This window comes from Bos mutus, chromosome 2 (genome assembly GCF_027580195.1).
Source record: "Bos mutus isolate GX-2022 chromosome 2, NWIPB_WYAK_1.1, whole genome shotgun sequence".
In the NCBI taxonomy this organism is placed as follows: domain Eukaryota; kingdom Metazoa; phylum Chordata; class Mammalia; order Artiodactyla; family Bovidae; genus Bos; species Bos mutus.
The window spans coordinates 15,977,811-15,998,843 of NC_091618.1; the positions used below are offsets into that span (position 1 = coordinate 15,977,811).

Genomic DNA, 21,033 nt, shown 5'->3' on the forward strand with positions numbered 1-21,033 from the left:
GAAATATCCAAATTTTTTAGAGCCACATATGAAAATATGTATGCATGAAATGACGTGATGTCTATGGTTTGCTTTAAAATGCTTTAGCAAAGAAAAGACGGTTGTTAAATCTAGGAGATAGGGATGGTGGATTTATTGTGCTATTTTCTGCACTTTCATGTATATTTGAAATTTTTCAAAATAAAAATAAAAAAATTAAAGTGGCCACATTTCAAACAGTGAAGTGGTTTTAAAGGCTTGTTAAGAAGAACAGCAGTCCTCTGCCCCTCCCCAGGGGTAACCACTGTCATCTCTCAGTAGATTATTTTGGTATTTACTTTCACAGTTCTATACAATCTGCCGGATTACTTCTTGATTTTTCAGTTTTAGGCATCATTCACAAACTTTTTCACTATAGAAGGGGCAAATTAACTCTTCTTGCCACACATGCTCCCTTCCCCCAACCACACACACACATGTAAGCATTCCCAGGCCCTCATCCTACCAATAAAATTACATAATCACTATGAGAATTAACTATTACAACTATGTAAATACTCAAGGTTACTATTCTTCCCTATACAGCTTTTTATTTTTAGTGAAATTAGTAACTGTTTTGTTTCAATTTGGTTGGTTTTTCTGTCTGCTCTGTACATTAATCCACTTCAAGCTTTCCATCAATTGTTTAAAACAGTGGTTCTTGAAGTACAGTCTATGGACTCCATTCAGGGATCCATGAGGTCAAAACTATTTTCGTAATAGTATTAATACTAAGGCATCAGGTGGCCTTTTCTGTGTATGTTCCATTTATATTGATGGCCCAGAAGCACTGGTGGGGAAAACTGTTGATGCTTGGCATGAATCACACAACAGCAAGTGCTGCCAGAGGTCAGGGTCTCGTCACTGGCTCACACTGACAGGAAAGTAAAAACCTCCTTCACTTAAGCATGTTCCTGATGAAGCGGTAAGGAACTTACCGCGTTTATTGCTTTTACTGTGGCTCAACTCTTGTGTACTTGTCTTTTCCACTTAGCAGCATGGCCAAGTATGACGGCTGTCTTGGGGAAAAGCACTTACATACTTTGTAGTGAGGTGAAATGACCATCTTTTTTTACAGAACACCATTTTTACTTGGAGGAAGAATGACACATTATGGTTATCTGGCACGTCAAGAAAAACAATGAACGTTATCCATTGCTAATGATAAAATTCAAGCTGTCATAAAAATTAGAATTTTGGAAACCTTGTATCATATACCCATGTAAATGATACATGTTTTCCAATACTTAGACTTGTCTAGGATCTGTAGACAAGTAGACACTAATAAATGTGACTTTTTAATATAATGAAATGTGTCCACATTTAAAAAATCAGACTACTAGTCTGAAAATACCAGCCAGTTCAGTCACTTAGTCGTGTCTGACTCTGCAACTCCATGGACTGCAGCACACCAGGCTTCCCTGTCCTTCATGGCTGAGTTTGCTCAAACTCATGTCCACTGAGCCAGTGATGCCTTCCAGCCCTCTCATCCTCTGTTGCCCCCCTTTCCTCTTGCCCTCAATCTTTCCCAGCATCAGGGTCTTTTCCAATGAGTCAGTTCTTCCCATCAGGTAGCCAAAGTATTGGACCTTTAGCTTCAGCATCAGTCCTTCCAATGAATATTCAGGATTGATTTCCTTTTAGATTGACTGGTTTGATCTCCTTGCAGTCCAAGGGACTCTCAAGAGTCTTCTCCAACCCACAATTCGAAAGCATCAATTCTTTGGTGCTCAACCTTCTTTATGGTCCAACTCTCACATCTATACGTGACTACTGGATAAAAAATCATGCATGAATAAAAATCCATTCAAAGTGTAAAACAGATGGATAGATTTTAATGTAACCCAGTATAAAAGTTCAAGTTGATGTGGTGTTGGTCTACTGGGGCTGCCATAACAAAATACCATAGACCGGGGAGCTTGAACAATTTCTTTCTCATAGTTCTGGAGGCTGGGAAATCCAAGACCAAGATGGCAATCAATTCAGTTTCTGGTGCCAGCTTTCTTCCTGACTTGCAGATGGTCACCTTCTGACCTGCTCCAATCTGATCCCCTGTTTTCTGCATCTGCATAGAGCTGGTACCCTGGGAATTTTCTTCACCATCATCTAGGTCAGGGGTCAACAAATTATGGTCTGTGGGCCAAATTCAGTCAGTCACTTGTTTTTAAGAGAAGTTTTAGTGGGTCACAGCCTGCTCACATTATTTATATAGTCTTCTTTCATGAGTAACTCTAACAGACCACATGGTGTCCAAAAACAGGTTTACTAACTGGTCCCCGACAAGGAAGTCTGGTGACTTGTGATCTAGGTAAGTCTTTCACTTCTTTATTGTATGGGTTTATTAGTTTCCCGAGTCCCATGTCTTCCTCCTTCCTGATTTACTCTTTCTTCTTGGTGAAAGCTTCCTGAGAAAGGGTATGTAAGATGAACATTTTTTGTTTGAGACCTTGCAAGTCTGAAAATGTCCTTTCCTACTCTCACATTATATCGATGGCTTAGTTAGGTACAGCATTTTAGCACGGAGGTCACAGTCTTCCAGAAATTAGAGAACTTGGCTTCATTGTCATCTAACTTCTAGGGTTCTAACAAAAAAGTCTGAAGTTTTTTCTGAGTTCTGATCTACTGTATGAGCCTCTTTCTTTCTTTTTTATTCTTCTTCTTAGCAGCCTATAGGATCTTTTCTTTATCCTCAGTGCTCTGAAATTCTATGGCAATGTGGCTTGGAGACAGTGTTCCCATTACCGTGCTGGGCAGTGCGCTCTTTTGGCCTGGAGGGTCACACCCTGTGGTGATGGGGCATCTCTCTGAATGATCGTGTTGATGATTTCTTCTTTCTCTGTTCCCTATTTCTGGAATGGTCACTGAATAGATGTTGGATATCTTGGACTGGTGCTCTACTTTTCTGTCTTATTCTGGGACAATTTTTCAACTTTATCTTCCAATCTGAACCCTGAGACTTCATTTCTTCTATCATGTTTTTAATTTCATGCTGTTAATGGAATTTTTAAAAAAGAGCTCCTCCCCCTGCCCCCTTCTGAATGTTTCTTTTTCAAAGTACCTAGATCTTGTAGTATAGATACTTTCTTTTAGAAAGGGACTCTCTGAGGATACAAAAAAGTTTCTTCTCCTTATGTGTTGTTAGTCATTCAGTCATGTCTGACTCTTTTGCAACCCCATGGACTGTAGTCTGCCAAGCTCCTCTGTCCATGGGATTTCCCAGGCAAGAATACTAGAGCGGTAGCCACTTCCTCCTCCATTCCTTGTGTAGTTTGTTTTGCTCCAGTTGTTCCCCACTTGTTTACTTTGGTTTTCCTGTTCCATGTTAGAGGCTTTCCTCTTGTCTCTATACAGGAGAGTGAAATGTGAAAAGGCTGATTTTTAGTGAAATCCTAAAAAGCTCTGCTTGAGTGGGTGGAGCTTGTTGTCCACAGGGTTTACTGTAGGGAAATACAGCTGGGCTGCTGGTTGGGAAATCCTTGAGGTTTTTATCTTTAAATCTTCACCACTCAGATTCCTCAGAGAAAGATTTTCCTATCTTCTGAGTCAAGGGTATAGGCTTGGCTACTAGAATTCTGAGGTTGCCGGGGAAGAAAAGATGGGCCTCTTAATGTTTGGTGTGCCAGCGTTCACTCAGCCTCCTGCAGTGGGTCATGACCACAGCTGTGTTTGGTGGCCCCCAGTTCAGCATCCTTTCCTTTATCCTGTCTTGGGGACAAATTTCTGATCTTCTACTAGGTTATGGAAGCGACAATCTTTTAAAGTAAACCTTCAACCAATACAGTTAGTCTCCTCTTCGCCCACCTCTCCCCTACTTCCCAGAGATAGCTGCTGCTGTCAATTTCTGAACTTCTTCAGGGTTCTTCTGTGTAAACTGGGTTGTTTCTTGGCTTTCGCTATTGTTGGCTCAGGATTTGGCTTTCTCGGGACTGCTAAGTCAGTTACCACTCATCCATCTGCTTCCCGGCTTCCAAATTTTTGTTGCTGTTGTCTCCTCTCCCATTCTCTTTGTCCTTGTGGGTTTATGTCTTTAAAAAAAATCTCTTCACTGTTGTTTTAGTGAGGTTTTGGGAGGGAATGAAAGTAAATGTGGGCATTTGATCCTCCATCTTTATTTGGAACCTCTTTACAATTAAATATCTTTTTTTTTTTAACTTCTATTTAATATTACAGCATAAACAGTTCCCATGTTCTTACACGGTCTCCATAATAGCTTTAGAAATTGTGCAGCACTGCACTGAGCTGGTACCATAGCTTCCCCAATCATTACCCTATTTTCAGAAGTTCAGTGTTGCTTCTGTTGTGGGGGAGGTGCCTAGTTTCTTCTGGAGTCATCTTTCATTTATCTGTCTCATTTATTCCCTATATTTAGGGAATGGCTCCTGACATCCTGCTCCCCTCTGCTCTCAGTCCATGGTTTCGTCGCCTTGGGCCTTGATTACAGCACGACCTCATGCAAATTTTGCTCCTCTTCAAACAGCACCATGATGCAGCACCCATCTTTCTTTTTTAAAAAAGATTTATTTAATCAGTTTTGGCTGTGTTGGGTCTTCGTTACTACACGTGGGCTTTCTCTAGGTGCGGTGCGCAGGCTTCTCACTGCAGTGGCTTCTCTTGTTGTGGAGCACAGGCTCTTGGGCACACGCAGGCTTAGCTGCTCTGCAGGATGTGCAATCTTCCCGGACGAGGGAGTGAGCCCATGTACCCTGCACTGGCAGGTGGATTCTTAACCACTGGACCACCAGGGAAGTCACAGCACTAATCTAAAATGTATCCTTTCTCATGACACTTCAGAGGAACCCTAACAGCCATCATTCATGGGGCCTGGCATTTGCAGGTCCCCATGGTTTGAGTCCACCTCACCTACCCAAACTCGCCACCCTTTCCCCAAATGACCCCCTTCACCCCGTCTGCTCTCCTAACTGCAGCCAGGGCCTGCCCACTGTCCCCTTCACGGACACCCTCTGCTGCGCGAGGCCTCCCCCACGGGACTCTGCTTACACCGTTTCTTCCTTCACGTGACACACTGAAAACCACTGAGGTTCAGCCTTCTAAACAGACTGAGAGCTTTTCTCCCACGTCCTCCTTGCTGGGGAGGCTCCTTCGCTGCCCTCTTCCTCCCACCACGGGGCTCCAGACCAACGCCAGGAACACGGTGGGTGCTTATGAGGAAGTCACCAAACAGAAGGGACATGTGTGTTAAGTCCTTACCTTGCCCTTCGGAGTTAGCGTCCAGATCACGGAGAAGGTCAGCTTGTCAGTCATGGGATTGAGGCTACACAGCTCTTCACACAGCAGCCTGGGAAGCATCGGGACAACCTATGGACAGGGAACAGGCTATGAGTGGCTTTGCCAGATTTGCAGCAGTTACCTGCCAGCAGAGAAGCAGCCCAGGGAGGGGGGGTTCCTTCCGGGGAATAGCCTGAGCTTCCAGAGTGAGATGAACATGGTGGAAGCTCTTTTCCCTGAAAATTCAGCAGAAAGACCACATTATCTGATACTTTTCCGTGAGGCTTTAACATTACATGGGAATGTGAACCGGAAAGCTGAGAACTGGTAATACAGGGAAAAATACATGATAGCAATAAAAAAAATAACTACATTTACTATATACTAAAATTGAAGCTCAAGACTCAAGAATGACTTGTACTTTTGGATATAACTATCTCAGTTCAATGGTATACCCTCTTCAATTAAAAAAAAAAAAAAAGAAATCCTCTTCAACGTACTTTCAAATGATGACTTACAGCCATCCTGGAATGTTATTTGTTTTCTCTAAAATTCCAAAGACAAAATGAGTGGCTCTTCCTGGATGTCCTGAGGATACTTCTGACTGTCTCCCTCCTGCCTTTAAATCTTTTCTTTCTCCCATAGTTTTGATTAATGACATCGACTCCCATCTACCTCCCAAACTAAAAACAGCCGTATTAACAGATGTTTACCCAGCACACTTACTGCAGGCCTCCAGGATGTGCAGTGTCAGGCACAGGGAGCACTGTAACGGAGCGGCAGCTGTGCACTAGCTGAGGTCAAGTTAGCTAGTCAAGATCCTTCCTCAGCAAAAGCAAAACAAACCCCAGTGGTATCTTACTCTGTGTGAAGAGTATTTGGACATTTATTCTGTTTTAATACGTTACAGTAACCTTTGATATGGAAAAGCCCACACCAGTAACAAAAAATGGTAGTAACTATATGGCATTACTCAGCATTATTCTGAAGGATGCTGAATCTTTTGTATATAAAAACCTAATGACCACCTGAAGACTTCTGGTAACAGCTTTTTTTAAAAAACTTAATTTTATTTATTTATTTAATCTTGGGACACAGTCTTCGTTGCTGTGTGGGCTTTCTCTAGCTGTGGTGGGTGGGCTTCTCATTGCAGTGGCTTCTTTTGTTGCAGAACACAGGCTCTAGTGCACAGACCCAACAGTTGTGGCAGATGGGCTCAGCTGCTCCACAGCACGTGGGATCTTCCTGAGTCACGGATTGAACCTACGTCTACTGTACTGGCAGGCAGGCTCTTTACCACTGAGCCACCAGGGAAGCCCAAAAGCTTTTTATAAGGCACCTACTTTTGAAAAAATGTTCTTGCTATTGTTTCTGAACCATCTGTTCAGATGACACTGTATTTTCTTTGTTAACTTGTTTAATGAGTATTCAAAAGTGATCTAAATAATTAACATTTTCTTGCATGCATTGAGTGCTTTGCAAAATAACACTTATTAACTTGCATAAATGTACTATAAAAATGGAGAAAATTTTAATACCATATTGTCTCAGGATTGAATTGTAAAGATTTCACATAATTTCAGCCTTTGGACTAGGCTATGGACTGAATCATGTCTCCCCCACCCCCTAATTCCTACATTGAAGCCCTAACCCTCAATGTGACTGTACCCAATACAGTCACCTCCCAAAGGTGGGGTCTTTAGGTGTAATTAAGGTTAAATGAGGTCATAAGGGTGGGGCCCTGATCTGATAAGTAGAGAAGTCATTCGTGGCTCCCTGCCCTGCACACACACAGAAAGAAAGCCTTGTGAAGACCCACACAGCCCTACACAAGCCAGGAAGAGAGTCTCCACTAGGAACTGAACTGGCCAGCACCTTCTTCTAGGACTTCCAGCCTTCAGAACTGTGAAAAAAAAATGCTCAGTCTATGGTATACTGTATGGCGGCCCAAGCTGAGTAAAACAGAGTAAATCGAGTTTGTTGAGTGAGCATTGTTGGGTTCTTCTCTGCACTGCATTACCAGACAATTATACCAACTGGTAGCTCAGCTGGTAAAGAATCCACCTGCAATGCAGGAGACCCCGGTTCCAATTCCTGGGTTGGGAAGAGCCCCTGGAGAAGGGACAGGCCACCCACTCCAGTATTCTTGGGCTTCCCTGGTGGCTCAGATGTTAAAGAATCTGCCTGCAATGTGAGAAACCCGGGTTCAATTCCTTAGTTGGGAAGATCCCTTAGAGGAGGGCATGGTAACCCACTCCAATATTCTTACTTGGAGAATTCCATGGACACAGGAGCCTGGCAGGCTACAGTCCATGGGCTCGAAAAGAGTCAGACACAACTGAGTGACTAAGCACAGCACACCATTTCAGTAGCAAGCTGCTCGCCCTGCATGCTTGCAGTCCAAGCTTAGTACCTTTTTTTCTTTTACAGAGAGTTAGTATTTCTTCTCCCACTCCAGTACTCTTGCCTGGAAAATCCCATGAACGGAGGAGCCTGGTAGGCTGCAGTCCATGGGGTCGCTAAGAGTTGGGTACGACTGAGCGACTTTACTTTCACGCACTGGAGAAGGAAATGGCAACCCACTCCAGTGTTCTTGTCTGGAGAATCCCAGGGACGGGGGAGCCTGGTGGGCTGCTGTCTATGGGGTCGCACAGAGTCAGACGCAACTGAAGCGACTTAGCAGCAGCAGCAGTATTTTTTCTAAGGGTTCAAGGCAGTATCTTTTTTCAATCATACAGCTGAACATCTGAGAATGTAACATATTTCCTGACTTTGTGTTTTAGTGTTTGTGAAAAGAAAGTCATTGCAACTAAATGCAACGTGGTACCCTGGACTGAACCCTGGAACAGAAAGATAATTGGTGGAAAGACTGGGGAAATCCAAATAAAGTATGGATTTAGTTAATAGCAATGTTCCAATGTCAACTTTTCAGTTATGACAAATGTACCATGGTAATGTAAGATGTTAGGAAGGGGTGGGGGGAGCTGGGTGTGTGGTATACGGGACCTCTCTGTACTATCTTTGCAACTTTTCTGTAAATTTAAATTTATTACAAAAACAGAAGAGTTTATAAAAAGAAGGCCACCGGTTTTCATTACTTGATCTCATAACTGTTTTAAATCTTTGACGGTCATTGTGACTGGTGTGAGGTTGTTATACATTTAAATGTGGAAGAAGTTTATGTTAATGAAATACAATCTATTTTTACATACTGGAGACTGGGGTTAAGATTTGATTTGCAAAAAGGGCTTTACCACTAAAAAAACAAAAAAGACAGACATAGGGGTCTTGCCCTGTGTAATTTGGGAAACCTAGTGTAATTCCGAGTCTTGGCTCTGTCATTAGTAAACTAATATTGGAGATGCTCAAAGTCAGCCCACTGGGCACCCCACGGTCTGCCGGGTCCCTCAGTCCTCCCAGGGGACCTTCGTTCTTCGTAAGCCTTTGCCTTGGGCCCCTCCAGTAACCAGAGCCCCGGACCTGCCTGCTGCTCCACTCGTGCACCTGTGGTTCCCTCTTTCTGGAGCACCTTTCTGAGAGTTTCTCATGTGGCCGACTTTTGTACATCCTTTAAGATTCAGCTCATCAGCATCTCTGAAACAGTTATCCAGATTCCCCTAGGGGGACCAGGCACTGTGTTTTATACCTCCCTCCGACCTGCTCCTGTTCTTTCCAAAAGGACTTGAGGCAGTTCTGAACTGTCACTCACTGTATCCCCCTGAGCTCTCATGACGCATCTACGGCTCTTGCTCTCAGCCTAATTGCTCCTTTATGTGACTCTCCTCTCCACTAGACCACGGAATCTTCAGGAATGAGGACTGTTTCTGTCTCTCTGTCCAGCGCTTTGACACACAGCAGGCACTTACAGTTTACAAATGAATGGCTGACTTTTGCCCAGAAAACAAATCACCTATTTTTGTCTATTTTAATTAACTGTTTATCATTATCACATGAAACATTTTATGAACTACATAGTAAACTTCCACTTGAACATCTGTACTTAACAAGTTGATAGGCAGCTAGTATTTTAAGTGTATGATAAGCCTGCTTCCCAGGTGGTGCTGGTAGTAAAGAATCCACTTGCCAGTGCAGGAGGCCAGGGTTGGATCCCTGGGTCGGGAAGATCCCCTGGAGAAGGAAATGGCAACTCAATCCAGTATTCTTGCCTGGAAAACCCCATGGACAGAGGGGCCTGGTAGGCTATTGTCCCTGGAGATGCAAAGGGTTGAACATGACTGAGCACACATTATTATTATTATTGTTATTGTTATTAAACTGTTCTGGCTATTCTCGCTTAAAAACTATCGGTACACTCAGCAGCTGACCAAGGTTATAAACACTGCTTGATATCCTATGTCTTACACAGAGGAAAACAAGCTAAACATTAAAACTTTTGGGGTAGTATAATTATGCCTAATTTTTAAAGGGCATTCCTTTCAATAAGCTTTCACTAGATCTTAAGGCAGGATTCAGGTGGACTTCTGAGAAAACAGTCTTTATATCCATATAGTTTTGTATAGACAGTTATTTCCGAAAAGCAAAGGAATGAAGATGTTACAAGCACATCCGTGGTTCGGCATGTCAGGGCCTCTCATAAACTGGGCCTGTTCTCCGCCCGTGGTGCTGGGACTGCCCCGCGGCGCACGGCACGTGTGTCGAGTGCGCAGCACGTCAGGGACCTTGTGGGAGGGAGGCTGAGACAGCCACTCGGAAAGTGGCTTCTGCACGTACCAGTTCTGTTGCTTCGGGGGAGACTCGCCTAGACAGCATAGTGGTCCCCACACTTGGCTACTTGAGACCTGCCACGGTCCTGGAGAGACCCTGGGGTAGGGTGCTAAGTACAGGACACAATGTCTGACTGGAAAAGAGAAGTGAGTGCTCGAGCAGGTGAGAAACCGCTGACCGTCACCAGCATCTTGTGAACGCATAGGCATCCCTCATCCCTGGAGAGTTTTCCACAGTGTCTTTTTCAGCTTCATTACTCAGTGTGGCCCACGTGGAGAGTTCCTTCTAAGTTCTCAAACGCTCTCACTTTCCCTGTCCCAACTCTACAGATCCACAAGTCCTCTGACAGTCTTGCACAGGTCCTGGCTGAACAATGATGGAGAAAATAACCAAGAGGGGCAGGTCCTCCCCCCCTACTCCATCCAATTAGCTCCGGGTCCCGCAAGTTGTGCATTCAAAATCTCTCTGAGTCTTTTCCTCTCCCTCTTCTGCTGTTCGAATGTGGAACCTTCGTCTGTCTTGGGACATATCCTAAGTATCCTAAACCATCAGCAGAGTTCGAGAGTTGAAATTACTCTGGGTAAGATTTCCATATCATTTTCCAGACTTTCAAATCTTCTTACTAAATTCCACCCAGTGATAATCTGCAATCCTATTTACACTGGGACACATTGTCTTTATCTCCCCCAATGGCTGATGAGCTGAATTCAGAAATTTTATTTTTTTGCTCATCCCGCTAATGAGCAAAGGCCCAAACGTCATCATGAAGGCCAAGAGGTCTTCAGTACAAGCCTGCATCCTCCATGGGCAGCGGCCAGGAGCTCTCAAGAGGAAGCCGGCAGAGGGCCCACAGAATCCATCTCCAAAGAGATGGCAGAGCTGACAGGGGATGCTAACCTCTCCCACGTACCTGGCCATGCTCTGCTGTGGGATGTGATTGCTAGATTGGGAGGAGACGAGTCTGGGGGCGGATGTGAATGCTCCTTGTTCAGGATGTTCCTCAACCACCAGGCTGAAGACATCTACTGCTCTATTCTCTGGGGTCCAGTTGGATACCACTGCGGTGCTCAACTCGCCTATGATTCTGTGAGCAAAGATCTCTCTCTGTTTTGGGGTGGTTACTCAAAGCCTCAAGGGGCCATGACTGAGGGGAGGGGCCCTCGTACCGATAAGTACCTTTCTGCTCTGTCTCACTGTTCCTCAACCACACAGTGGCTAAGGTGATTTTCTATCTTAGTCAAAGGAGATGATGTCACTTCCTTGCTTGACCGCAAGATGAAACCCAAGCTCCCTGGTCTGCCTTTGAAACTTCATCTCTTGGCTCCCCCTGCAGTTCATACCCCAGCAATTCCAAACTACGTACTGTTCCTTGGATGTTCCATGCTTTCTCTAACCTCTAATTGAGATGCTCTCTCCAACCACTTTTGTCTACCAAGGAATTTTCTACTCACAATTTGAAACACTGCTCAAAAATCAATTGATGAAGCCTTCCTGGCTCTTAAAAAATTTCCTCTCCCACCACCAGTCCAGGGAGAGACAGTTCCTCTCTCCTCTGATGCTCCCTCTCTGCGGAGCACTTCCACACCCACAGGCAGTGCAGGGTACTGTCACTGTTCCCTGCCTACCTCCCCTGACCACCCAGGGCAAGAGCAGCCTCTCTCTTGTCTTTCCAGACCTGGTACACAGCCAGTACTCAACAAATGCTAACTGGTGACACTTCAGGCAGCAGAAAAGGAAAGGGGCTTAAAGGGTGCTAAGTCTTCTTACGCCTGTTTCAGGGCCAGAATCAAAGCTGGGTCAGGGCAGATCTTAAAAGCCGGTTACAGGAAAAAAGGACACTGAAGATCCCACACTGACTTTCTAAGCATTGTGGACCAGGGCTTAGGACAGTGGAGAGAAATGGATCACTTAGGTAAATTGCCCAAGGCAGCTGGGTGGGGGTACCATCAAGACTATAAAATCTTCTGTTAGCCTCACAGAGCAGAAACATCTGCTAAAGCCACAGCGGGCAGGCTGGCCAAGTTCAGCAATGGGTTAGCCAGGACAGCCCTGTGACCAGCGGAAAGGGCCACAGACAGGGGAGAATCAATCATCTAGGAAAAAAGGAACAGGAAGGACTAGCCGTGATACAGGGGTCACAACAGCTCGCAGGGGGCAGATGGCAACGCCCACTGGGGGTTCTCCAGCGCCGGGTGGGGTGCGGGGGTGGAGGCAGGCTGCAGGGGCTTCTTCTGCCCCTTTTACCCCAGGCCTCTGCCAGCTCCCAAACCTCTCTCCCACTGGCAGTGCCCACTGGCTATGAGAGCCTGAGAACTTGGTGAGTTTTTCCTCCTGTTCTCTCAGGACTTCGAGGTTTTAACGATAAGGTACATTCAGCTAGCTCCCCACTCACAGGCTGAAATGACTTACAGCGAAGAGATAATTCATCTGCCAGCCAACATCTCTGCTTAAAGAGTTTTCTTTTTCATATCAACACTTCCATGAATTCTGAATTTGATCAACTCTTTGCTCCACAGTTTGACATTAACAAAACATCAACACTCTGACAACCTGCTGGGGTCATAAAGGAACATCTTAAAACTCTTTGGACTCCATATTAAGTCGGGCTTCCAATCCCCATCTTTGATCTCTATTATAAAGCAGTACCAATAAAATATCGTAGAGATTTATGGGAGAACTTTCATTTGAGCTGTTTCACACCTAAAATAACACAAGTGCTTGAGCCAACAGGCAGAAAATTTAGGTTTAGGTTTCAACTGTTTAGGTTTTATTTTAAAAACTTCTTCACTTATTTTTTAAACATTACCTTAAATTCTATTATTGCCTTGTATTTCCCTCTCAGAGAAAATAGCTTGGGGATATTAAGTAGCTAGCTGTCACATCCTTCTGAGCAGGACAAGACTAAGCTGAGATAGACAGTTGTCCCGTATCCTAACAGATATCTATCTTTTGTCAAAAAGAGTGCTTTTTCATAGGATTTAAATACAATATACAAATTTATCTTTCCTTCTAAGTGTACCCTAATGTTAACGAGTAACTAAATCTGTATTAGTGTGAGTAAAATCCCAACAAAAAGAATTTCATGTATAAGATAGTATGGTGATATCTGAGGCTTCCCAGGTGGTGCCAGTGGTAAAGAATCCACCTGCCAATGCAGGAGACATAAGAGACGCGGGTTTGATCCCTGGGTCGGGAAGATCCCCTAAAGGAGGGCATGGCAACCCATTTCAGTATTCTTGCCTGGAGAATCCCCATGGACTCCACATGGAGCCTGGCAGGCTACAGGGCCATAGGGTTGCAAAGAGTGGGACATGATTGAAGCAACTTAGAATGCATGCACATGATGCTAATCTGGATAGTAACATAGTATCTGGACCCAAGATCTATTTCACTGAAGACTATCCTAATCTATGGGAGAATTTCCCAAATCAAGCTTAGACTATAATGCTGGCGTCAGTTACTTATAGGTGAGTAACATGGAATGAAAAGAGACTGATGCCACCTTCCCTACAGATGGTATGCCCTCCCCCACTCCCCAACACACACACTCTGCCCCAGTCTGATGAACTTGAGAGAGAGAGAAACGATTTTGCCAAATGAGACAGAGGGAACCTGGGTGGGGGGTGGGGAGAGCAGCAGCTTTGAAGCAGACGTTTATAGGCAAAGTCAAGTGAAAACAGCAGAAAAGTTCCTGGACACGGTCCTTTAAGAAACACAAATGAGTAGGAAGAAAGGTCAGAGCAGTAGTTCAAAGGAATCAGAAAGCACAGCTGCTGCTGCCCAAGGCTGCGGCCGGCACCACTCACGAATGCCAAGCTTGGGGGCAGGGTCCGGCAGCAGGAGCCCTCCCTCCACTCAGCTCCTGGCCTTTCAGGGCCAAGAAGCCCCAACTCTGCAGTCCCAGAGAGAAATGCTAGAACGGTGACAGTCACAAAACCAAAGGAAAGAGAAGAGCAAAGGAAACAGGCTGATTAGTTACTTAACTCAATTTTCATTTTCTGAATTTGAAATGTAATTCCTGGCTATAAAAAGGAGAGTGTGGCTGCTAGATAAGAGAAAGCCATCTGCTTGGAATAAGAACTTCTAGTTGGGTCAAAACTTCTTAAACATTTGAATCTATAGGGGAAGAACGTTTCACATTTATTCACCTCATGGAGTCTGACTGCTACCTCTATTTCTCTTTCCATCACAACGTTACAGTTTTTGCAGATAAAAGGGGTTTTAAAGTCTCATCTCCCTTCCCTAAGTAAGGCTCTGGGCCAAACAAAGGCTGGATTGAGCCAACCGCATTTCTGGGCAGGAGGTGTAGACGGGATGTCTCCAACCTGAGGTTATAAGTGTCGTCAAGGTACAAACATCAGAGCTGTGTTCTCAGGAGGGCCAAGTCTGAGTCGGGGTCTTGGATTTTGAGGTCAGTTCCTTTGCCTGAGTAGGCTGCTTGCATACGCTAAAAGGAACCAGAGTGGAATGCTGAAAGTCACCCCCACAAGCTTCAGAAGAAAAAAGATTTCAACACGCACACACCCCCCACACACAATTCATAAGGAAGAGCTTGAAGCATTTTCACAAACTGAACACTCATGGGCCCAGACCAAGAATCATAAGAAGCCCCCACCAGATGGGCCCCTTTCCTCAAGGGTAATCACTATCTTGTGGAGAAGGGCATGGCAACCCACTCCAGTACTCCTGCCTGGAGAACCCTGTGGACGGATGAACCTGGCAGGCTGCAGTCCATGGGGTCACAAAGAGTTGGACATGACGGAAGCAACTGAGCACCATCACTATCCTGACTTCTCGCTTTGCTTGTTTTTGAACGTTATGTAAATGGACTCACACAGTGTGTACTCTCGTGTCTGCTTTCTTTCCCCGTTACGTTCGTGTGTGGAGCTGTCACTCATTGTTGTACAGCATCCCACTGAGTGCCTATACCACAGCTGATGGGATTGAATAGTTTCTAGTTTTTTGGCTACTTTAATAGTGTTGCAACAAATATTGTCATACGTTTTCCTTCTAACACATGCATGCATTTCTGTTAAGTACATACCTAGAAGTAAAACTGTCAGGCCATTCAACTTTAAAAGATTCTGCCTATCTTATCACACTCAGATCGGGTGGCTTAAACAACACATACTAATTTCTCACTGTTCTGGGGGCTGGGACATCTAGAATCAAGGTGATGGCAGATCAATGTCTAGGAGGGCCCGTTTCCTGGTTCAGGGATGACACCTTCCTGCAGGATCCTCATATGGTGATGAGAAAGCTCTCTGGGCTCTCTTCCTGTTGCTGCTGCTGCTAAGTCACTTCAGTTGTGTCCAACTCTGTGCGACCCCATAGATGGCAGCCCGCCAGGCTCCTCCGTCCCTGGGATTCTCCAGGCAAGAATACTGGAGTGGGTTGCCATTGCCTTCTCTGGGCTTTCTTCCTATAAGGGCACTAATTTCATTCATGAGGACTCCACCCTAAAGACCTAATCACCTCCCAAAGGCCCCACCTCATAAGATCATCACATTAGGGATTAGGATTTCAATACATGAGTTTGAGGGGGAAACAAACATTCAGTCCATAACTCTGAATGGATGCCTTATGAGACCCAGGCTTGATGATATATTTCTCACTTCAGGTCAGCCTACCAGAAATGCAATATCCTCCTAAGTAACTCATGGCTCCTGAGGTACTAGTGGGCTACCCTATACTGGGGAAGCTCAGAAATTGAGGCTACTATGAATGAGGATATTAAATAAAGGCATGAGGAAACTCATAAAGGAAACAAGGAATGTCATCAGTAGAAATAGGTGTAACAATAACAATACTTCTTCTGGTCCCAGTTGATAGGTCTTATTTGGTTGTAAGTGAACACTGAGTGGAATATGAACTTGAAAAATGTTGAGTAGACCCTCCAAAAAACACAAACACGCACTGAGGGCCAGCACTGTTCATTCACATGGATAGAAGTGCAATGGTGATGGCTCAGGTTTCACAGCCAGGGGAGGGGAGGTCAGGCGGCAAGCCTCACGTGTTGATGTTCAGTGATTTGTGTGGATGGTGCATTTGGGCTGCATTCTCTTAGGCCACCTATACCTGCCCTCGGCTTGGGCACAGGTGTCACAGACATCATGTGGGATGGGGGTCAAACAGAAGTCCTCAAACACCACATTTAGGTTTGAACAGGCCACAGAGGCCAGACGGGCATGGATGCTTGGACATAAGCTAAGTCTTTGGGGTAGAACACCTCCTGTTCAGAAGAGGATACAGCTTTCCATTCCCACTGAGGGGTGACTGAAGGTTCTGGGTCTTTTAGTACCACTATGCCTAGAGGTTACCTGTCACTGATAACACACTGTTAATTATAACTGGGTCTGAATGATTATGCAGCATCTGACCCAGAATTTCACAGCTCAATGATCAACTCCATCCCTCTCTCTTTCAGTATTCTCATATCTGGAGCAGCAGAAAACACCTACATGGAGGTTCTGAGCACCTACTATAAATGGCAGGCAAAGCTGAACACCTGAATAAACCAGATGTCCAATTTTCTTGACAGTGTCTTTTGCTGAGCATAGATTTTTAATTTTAATTAAGCCCAGCTTATCGATTCTTTCTTTCAGAGGTGTGTCTTTGGTACTGCATCAAAAAGGTCATTGCCAAACTGAGGGCATCTAAATCTTCTCCAATGTTATCTTGTAGGAGTTTTATAGTTTCACATTTTACATTTAGGTCTGTGGTCCATTTGAGTTAATTTATGTCCTTTCCCTTCTGAGGGAGTCAGTGATTGGGGTGGACAAGTTGAACATGTGAGAGGAACCTGGTAAATACTAGACATCCTAGGACCTTTTGGATTGTCCCTGAGGACTCCTGTTCTAGAACTGCCAGCACCTTTGTAAGCACAACACAGGCACGTTGCTAAAACCGGACTCCAGGGATTCTAGAATGTACCCCTCTTGGGGTTGGCAAGGAGACTGCTGGTATAAGTTATCCAAGACCATGTGTGTAAGGGGGGGGCAGGTGGAGTGCTGGACTGTACAGGACTGGGTTGGGGAAATGAATGAGGATTCAACTATGCAACAACCCTTCTGCCCAGCAGAGATTCTTACTGTTAGCAGACGGCTGGGGCACTCACAGGCCAAATGACATGGCTTATTGGACCCTGGCAGGGACATGTCTGGAAGTCTATCTTCCACATGTCACCCATGCTGCCAGGTATGGCTGAGGTGCTCAGGCCTCAGAGCACAGCTCTAGAAGGTCCTGGAGCTGAGGAATGATGGGATATATAATATCACCATTATCCAAGGTGACAGCCTCAGATGACAGCCATGTTGAAGCTGCAGCGACCCTGGCCAAAGTGGGCTCCAGAGACAAGAGAGAGCAGCTAAGAAATCCCTGACACAGCTGATGCCTCTATTTGTACAGAGCCTTGGTTTCAGACTTGAAAGGAATGTATACTCTAATAGCGGGGCGAACTTACAGGCCTTGGGCCCCACGCCAGTCACGCGTTTGGAATGTGGCTCCTCTGTCTTTGTGTCTGAAAAGACACACCCTTGGCAGATGGCACGATCTGGGAAATGATGTGATGGGGAGGCAGTGGGCATGGTGGTGCCACAGGGACACGCGGGAAAACTGACATGAAATCGTCAGTGACAGTTTTAAGGTCTCTACCAAGTAAAAAACGACCCAGTAGAGTACTGCCTCTTAAAAAGACCCACTGCCACCCTTCACATTGCCAGGATGACACGAGTCCTTCCCTTTAGGTCTGTGGTCCACCTGAGTTAATCTTTGTCCTTTCCCTTCTGAGGGGGTCAGTGATTGGGGTGGACAAGTTGGGCATGCCAGAGGAACTTGGTAAATACTAGACATCCTAGGCTAAGTCCTATGGCCATGGCCCACTCATGATACGAGCATGGGCTCAAGCTCCTGGGACCCCAGGGGTGGGGCATTTCCAGAGTGAGCAGCACACACAAGAGCTGTTCCTCATGATTTTTTTTTAAAAGGACAAACAAACAAAGGAAGATAACATAACAGAAGCATGTTTTTCAACCCAAGAAACTAGAGACTGATTTTTACCTTCTGAACCAAGTAGACACTCGTAGCTCTCTCAGCAGCCACTTTATCCAGACTGGATCCCTCAGGAACAAAGTAACTGACATCAGCAATGTGCACGCCCACTTCAAAGTTGCCTGTAAATGCACAAGAAGGTTGATCAGCCTGGAACTGAAGGCCAGGGTGACCCTTCCTGGGAATCTACCCCGAGAAGGCAGGTCGCTCTTCGAGGTCAGGGGGCGGGGAGCCCAGGCTGCCTCCTTCAGGCTCTCCACCGACCCTCTGCGGAGTACGCTAGGGTTACTTTCCTCACTAGTCCAACAGATGAGATTTTTTTATCCTGAATAGACGACACTAACCATTTTTACAAGATGTTTACCACTGCTAAAGTTTTCTTTGTCTCTGAGTAAACATCAGTACACTTGCAGAAGAAGACTCATTTTGGATGATTAATGAATCCTCAGCTCACCAGAAGGAATTAGTCCCTAAAGCCTCTGAAAGCACTGCCCCTTCGGTCTATGCCAGCCTTCACTCAGCCCCAGGGCTGGCCTTCCTACCTGATTTCACCCTTCCCCCCATCCCACCCTCCACACTGCTGCTAATACCCGGCAGAACCACAGGTGCAGTGATGTCGAGCCTCTTACTCATGCCCTTGCACAGGCTCGCCTCAATCCACCTTGCCAGCCTTATGGCTCATCTTCCACGCACTCTCTACACAGACGTCGTGGGAAACCTCTTCCCACTCCCAGAATGTATCTTACCTCATCCCATTTGGATGCTTGCTTGGCTCATGCTTTTTCGTACACTTGGGATAATAATTGCAACAGGATTTGCCCACCCAAATCCTTCTCACCATATAAGGGTCGATGGAGACAGAATCCCAGAACAAGACAAGATGCTCTGACCTGTTTCCCCCACCTGCACCACTACAGTACCTAACCCACAGCTGAAGATGTTTATCGTGGTCTTTTCAGAGCTATCATCACTCCCAGACACCACAGGGCATCTTTACTGGCTCCTGTGTTCACTGTCTGCCCCTACAGTGAAGGTTGCAGTAAGGCAGTGCCTTTAGTGTCAAGTCCACTGCTGTGGGCCCAGTGCCTAGAAGAATGCCTGACATGGTGAAAGTGAAAGTGAAGTCACTCAGCCGTGTCCGACTCTTTGCGACCCCATGAACTACAGCCTACCACACTCCTTCATCCATGGAATTTTCCAGACAAGAGTACTGGAGTGGGTTGTCATTTCCTTCTCCAGGGGATCTTCCCGACCCAGGGATCGAACCTGGGTCTCCCGCATTTGTAGGCAGACGCGTTTACCATCTGAGCCACCAGGGAAATCCCTGACATGGTAGGCACTCAATAAATACTTCCTGAGTGAATGAATCAACAATTAGTGTGTCTGCCTGTTGTCTTTGCTGTTCTGGTAAAAGACCTACTTTCTTTCCCTTTTAGAATTGCCTGTTCCCTTCCTGGCGGAGTTGTTTTTTCAGCAGGTCCCGCTTGCTCTATCAGTTCTACCAGAGACCTGATCCAAGGACTCAGGCTGGTGGGAACTGCATCAAAGTGGGCTTGGGGGCTAGTTAGGGTATACATTTAGGATTTACTCTTGAACATCCTCTACATCATCTATCGGATATACTGTATGTGATTACACACATACACACCAACATGTACACGTGAAAATGCACAGAGTGGACAGAATATGGAAAAGAGCACACCTGTGAAATGGCCCTTGACTTGGAGACAGTGAGCAGCATGGGCACTGATGATACAAGCACAGAGGGGAACTGCTCACCATTTAAATATGTGCTTGACGGAATTCCACTATACCCCATTCCGGTTCATAGTGACTGGTCTAGGTATAGGCATGTGACCCAAGTAGATTTACTCTGAGCCTGTTTTTTTTAATTAATTAATTTTTTATTGATGGATAACTGCTTTACACAATTCTGCTGTTTTCTGTCAAACCTCAACATGAATCAGCCATAGGTATACATATATCCCCTCCCTTTTGAAACTCCCTCCCATCTCCCTCCCCATCCCACCCATCTAGGTTGATACAGAGCCCCTGTTTGAGTTTCCTGAGCCATACAGCAAATTCCTGTTGGCTATCTATGTTACATATGGTAATGTAAGTTTCCATGTTACTCTTTCCATACATCTCACCCTCTCCTCACCTCTCCCCATGTCCATAAGTCTATTCTTTACGTCTGAGCCTGTTTCCAGGGGTTGATATGGACTTCAGAAAAGAGGGTCTCTCTCCCCAGACTCTGGACAATAAGTCTGGAACTGTCAAGGAAACACCTTTGCTCCATAATTATGCTGACAGAGAAAACAACAAGGCTGAGAATCACAGGGAGATGCACAATGGCCTTGTTTGGACTTGAGGGCACAGCTGAACATGAAACCAGCCTACCTGGAGACTTGGAAGTTCACGTGTCGATCAATTTCCTTTTGGTTATGACTCACTAAAATAACCAAGCCTGATAGCCAAGCTGACTCAGAGGCGCTCGCTAACATGTCACCACTTTTTCTTCTGCTTTACCTGGATAATCAGTCTTAAGGTATCTCACATTTTAGCTGCAAACTCTGTAGCTATTTCAGTTCAGTTCAGTCACTCAGTTGTGTCCAACTCTTTGTGACCCCATGGACTGCAACACGCCAGGCCTCCCTGTCCATCACCAACTCCCAGAGCTTGCTCAAACTCATGTCCTTCGAGTTGGTGATGCCATCCAACCATCTCATCCTCTGTCGTCCCCTTCTCCTCCTGCCCTCAATCCTTCCCAGCATCAGGGTCTTTTCCAATGAGTCAGTTCTTTGCATCAGGTGGCCAAAGTATTGGAGCTTGAGCTTGAGCTTCAGCATCGATCCTTCCAATGAATATTCAGGTTGATTTCCTTTAGGATTGAAGGGTTTGATCTCCTTGCTGTTGTAGCTATTTCCCTTATTTCTTCTTAACTGGGGGAAGATTTTTCCCTCAATTTTTTAAAATGGAAAAGTGTTTAAACTTGGGGTGGTTAAAATAAGAGGT

At 45.4% G+C, this 21,033-nt stretch overlaps 1 protein-coding gene across 4 annotated transcripts in view; it reads right to left on the reverse strand.

The window, feature by feature from the left end:
* Positions 1 to 21,033, reverse strand: part of DIS3L2 (DIS3 like 3'-5' exoribonuclease 2) — a 356,855-nt gene that overhangs the window by 107,905 nt on the left and 227,917 nt on the right. For all 4 annotated transcript variants that reach the window (XR_011467266.1, XM_005906404.2, XM_070385152.1 and 1 more), the window contains 2 exons: positions 18,028 to 18,140; positions 5,227 to 5,334 (listed from right to left, as the gene is read on the reverse strand). Coding sequence is in view for 3 of the 4 variants with exons in the window: in XM_005906404.2 (XP_005906466.2) it covers positions 5,227 to 5,334; positions 18,028 to 18,140 (221 nt within the window). In the remaining variant the exon portion in view is untranslated. The remainder of the gene's footprint in view (positions 1 to 5,226; positions 5,335 to 18,027; positions 18,141 to 21,033) is intronic.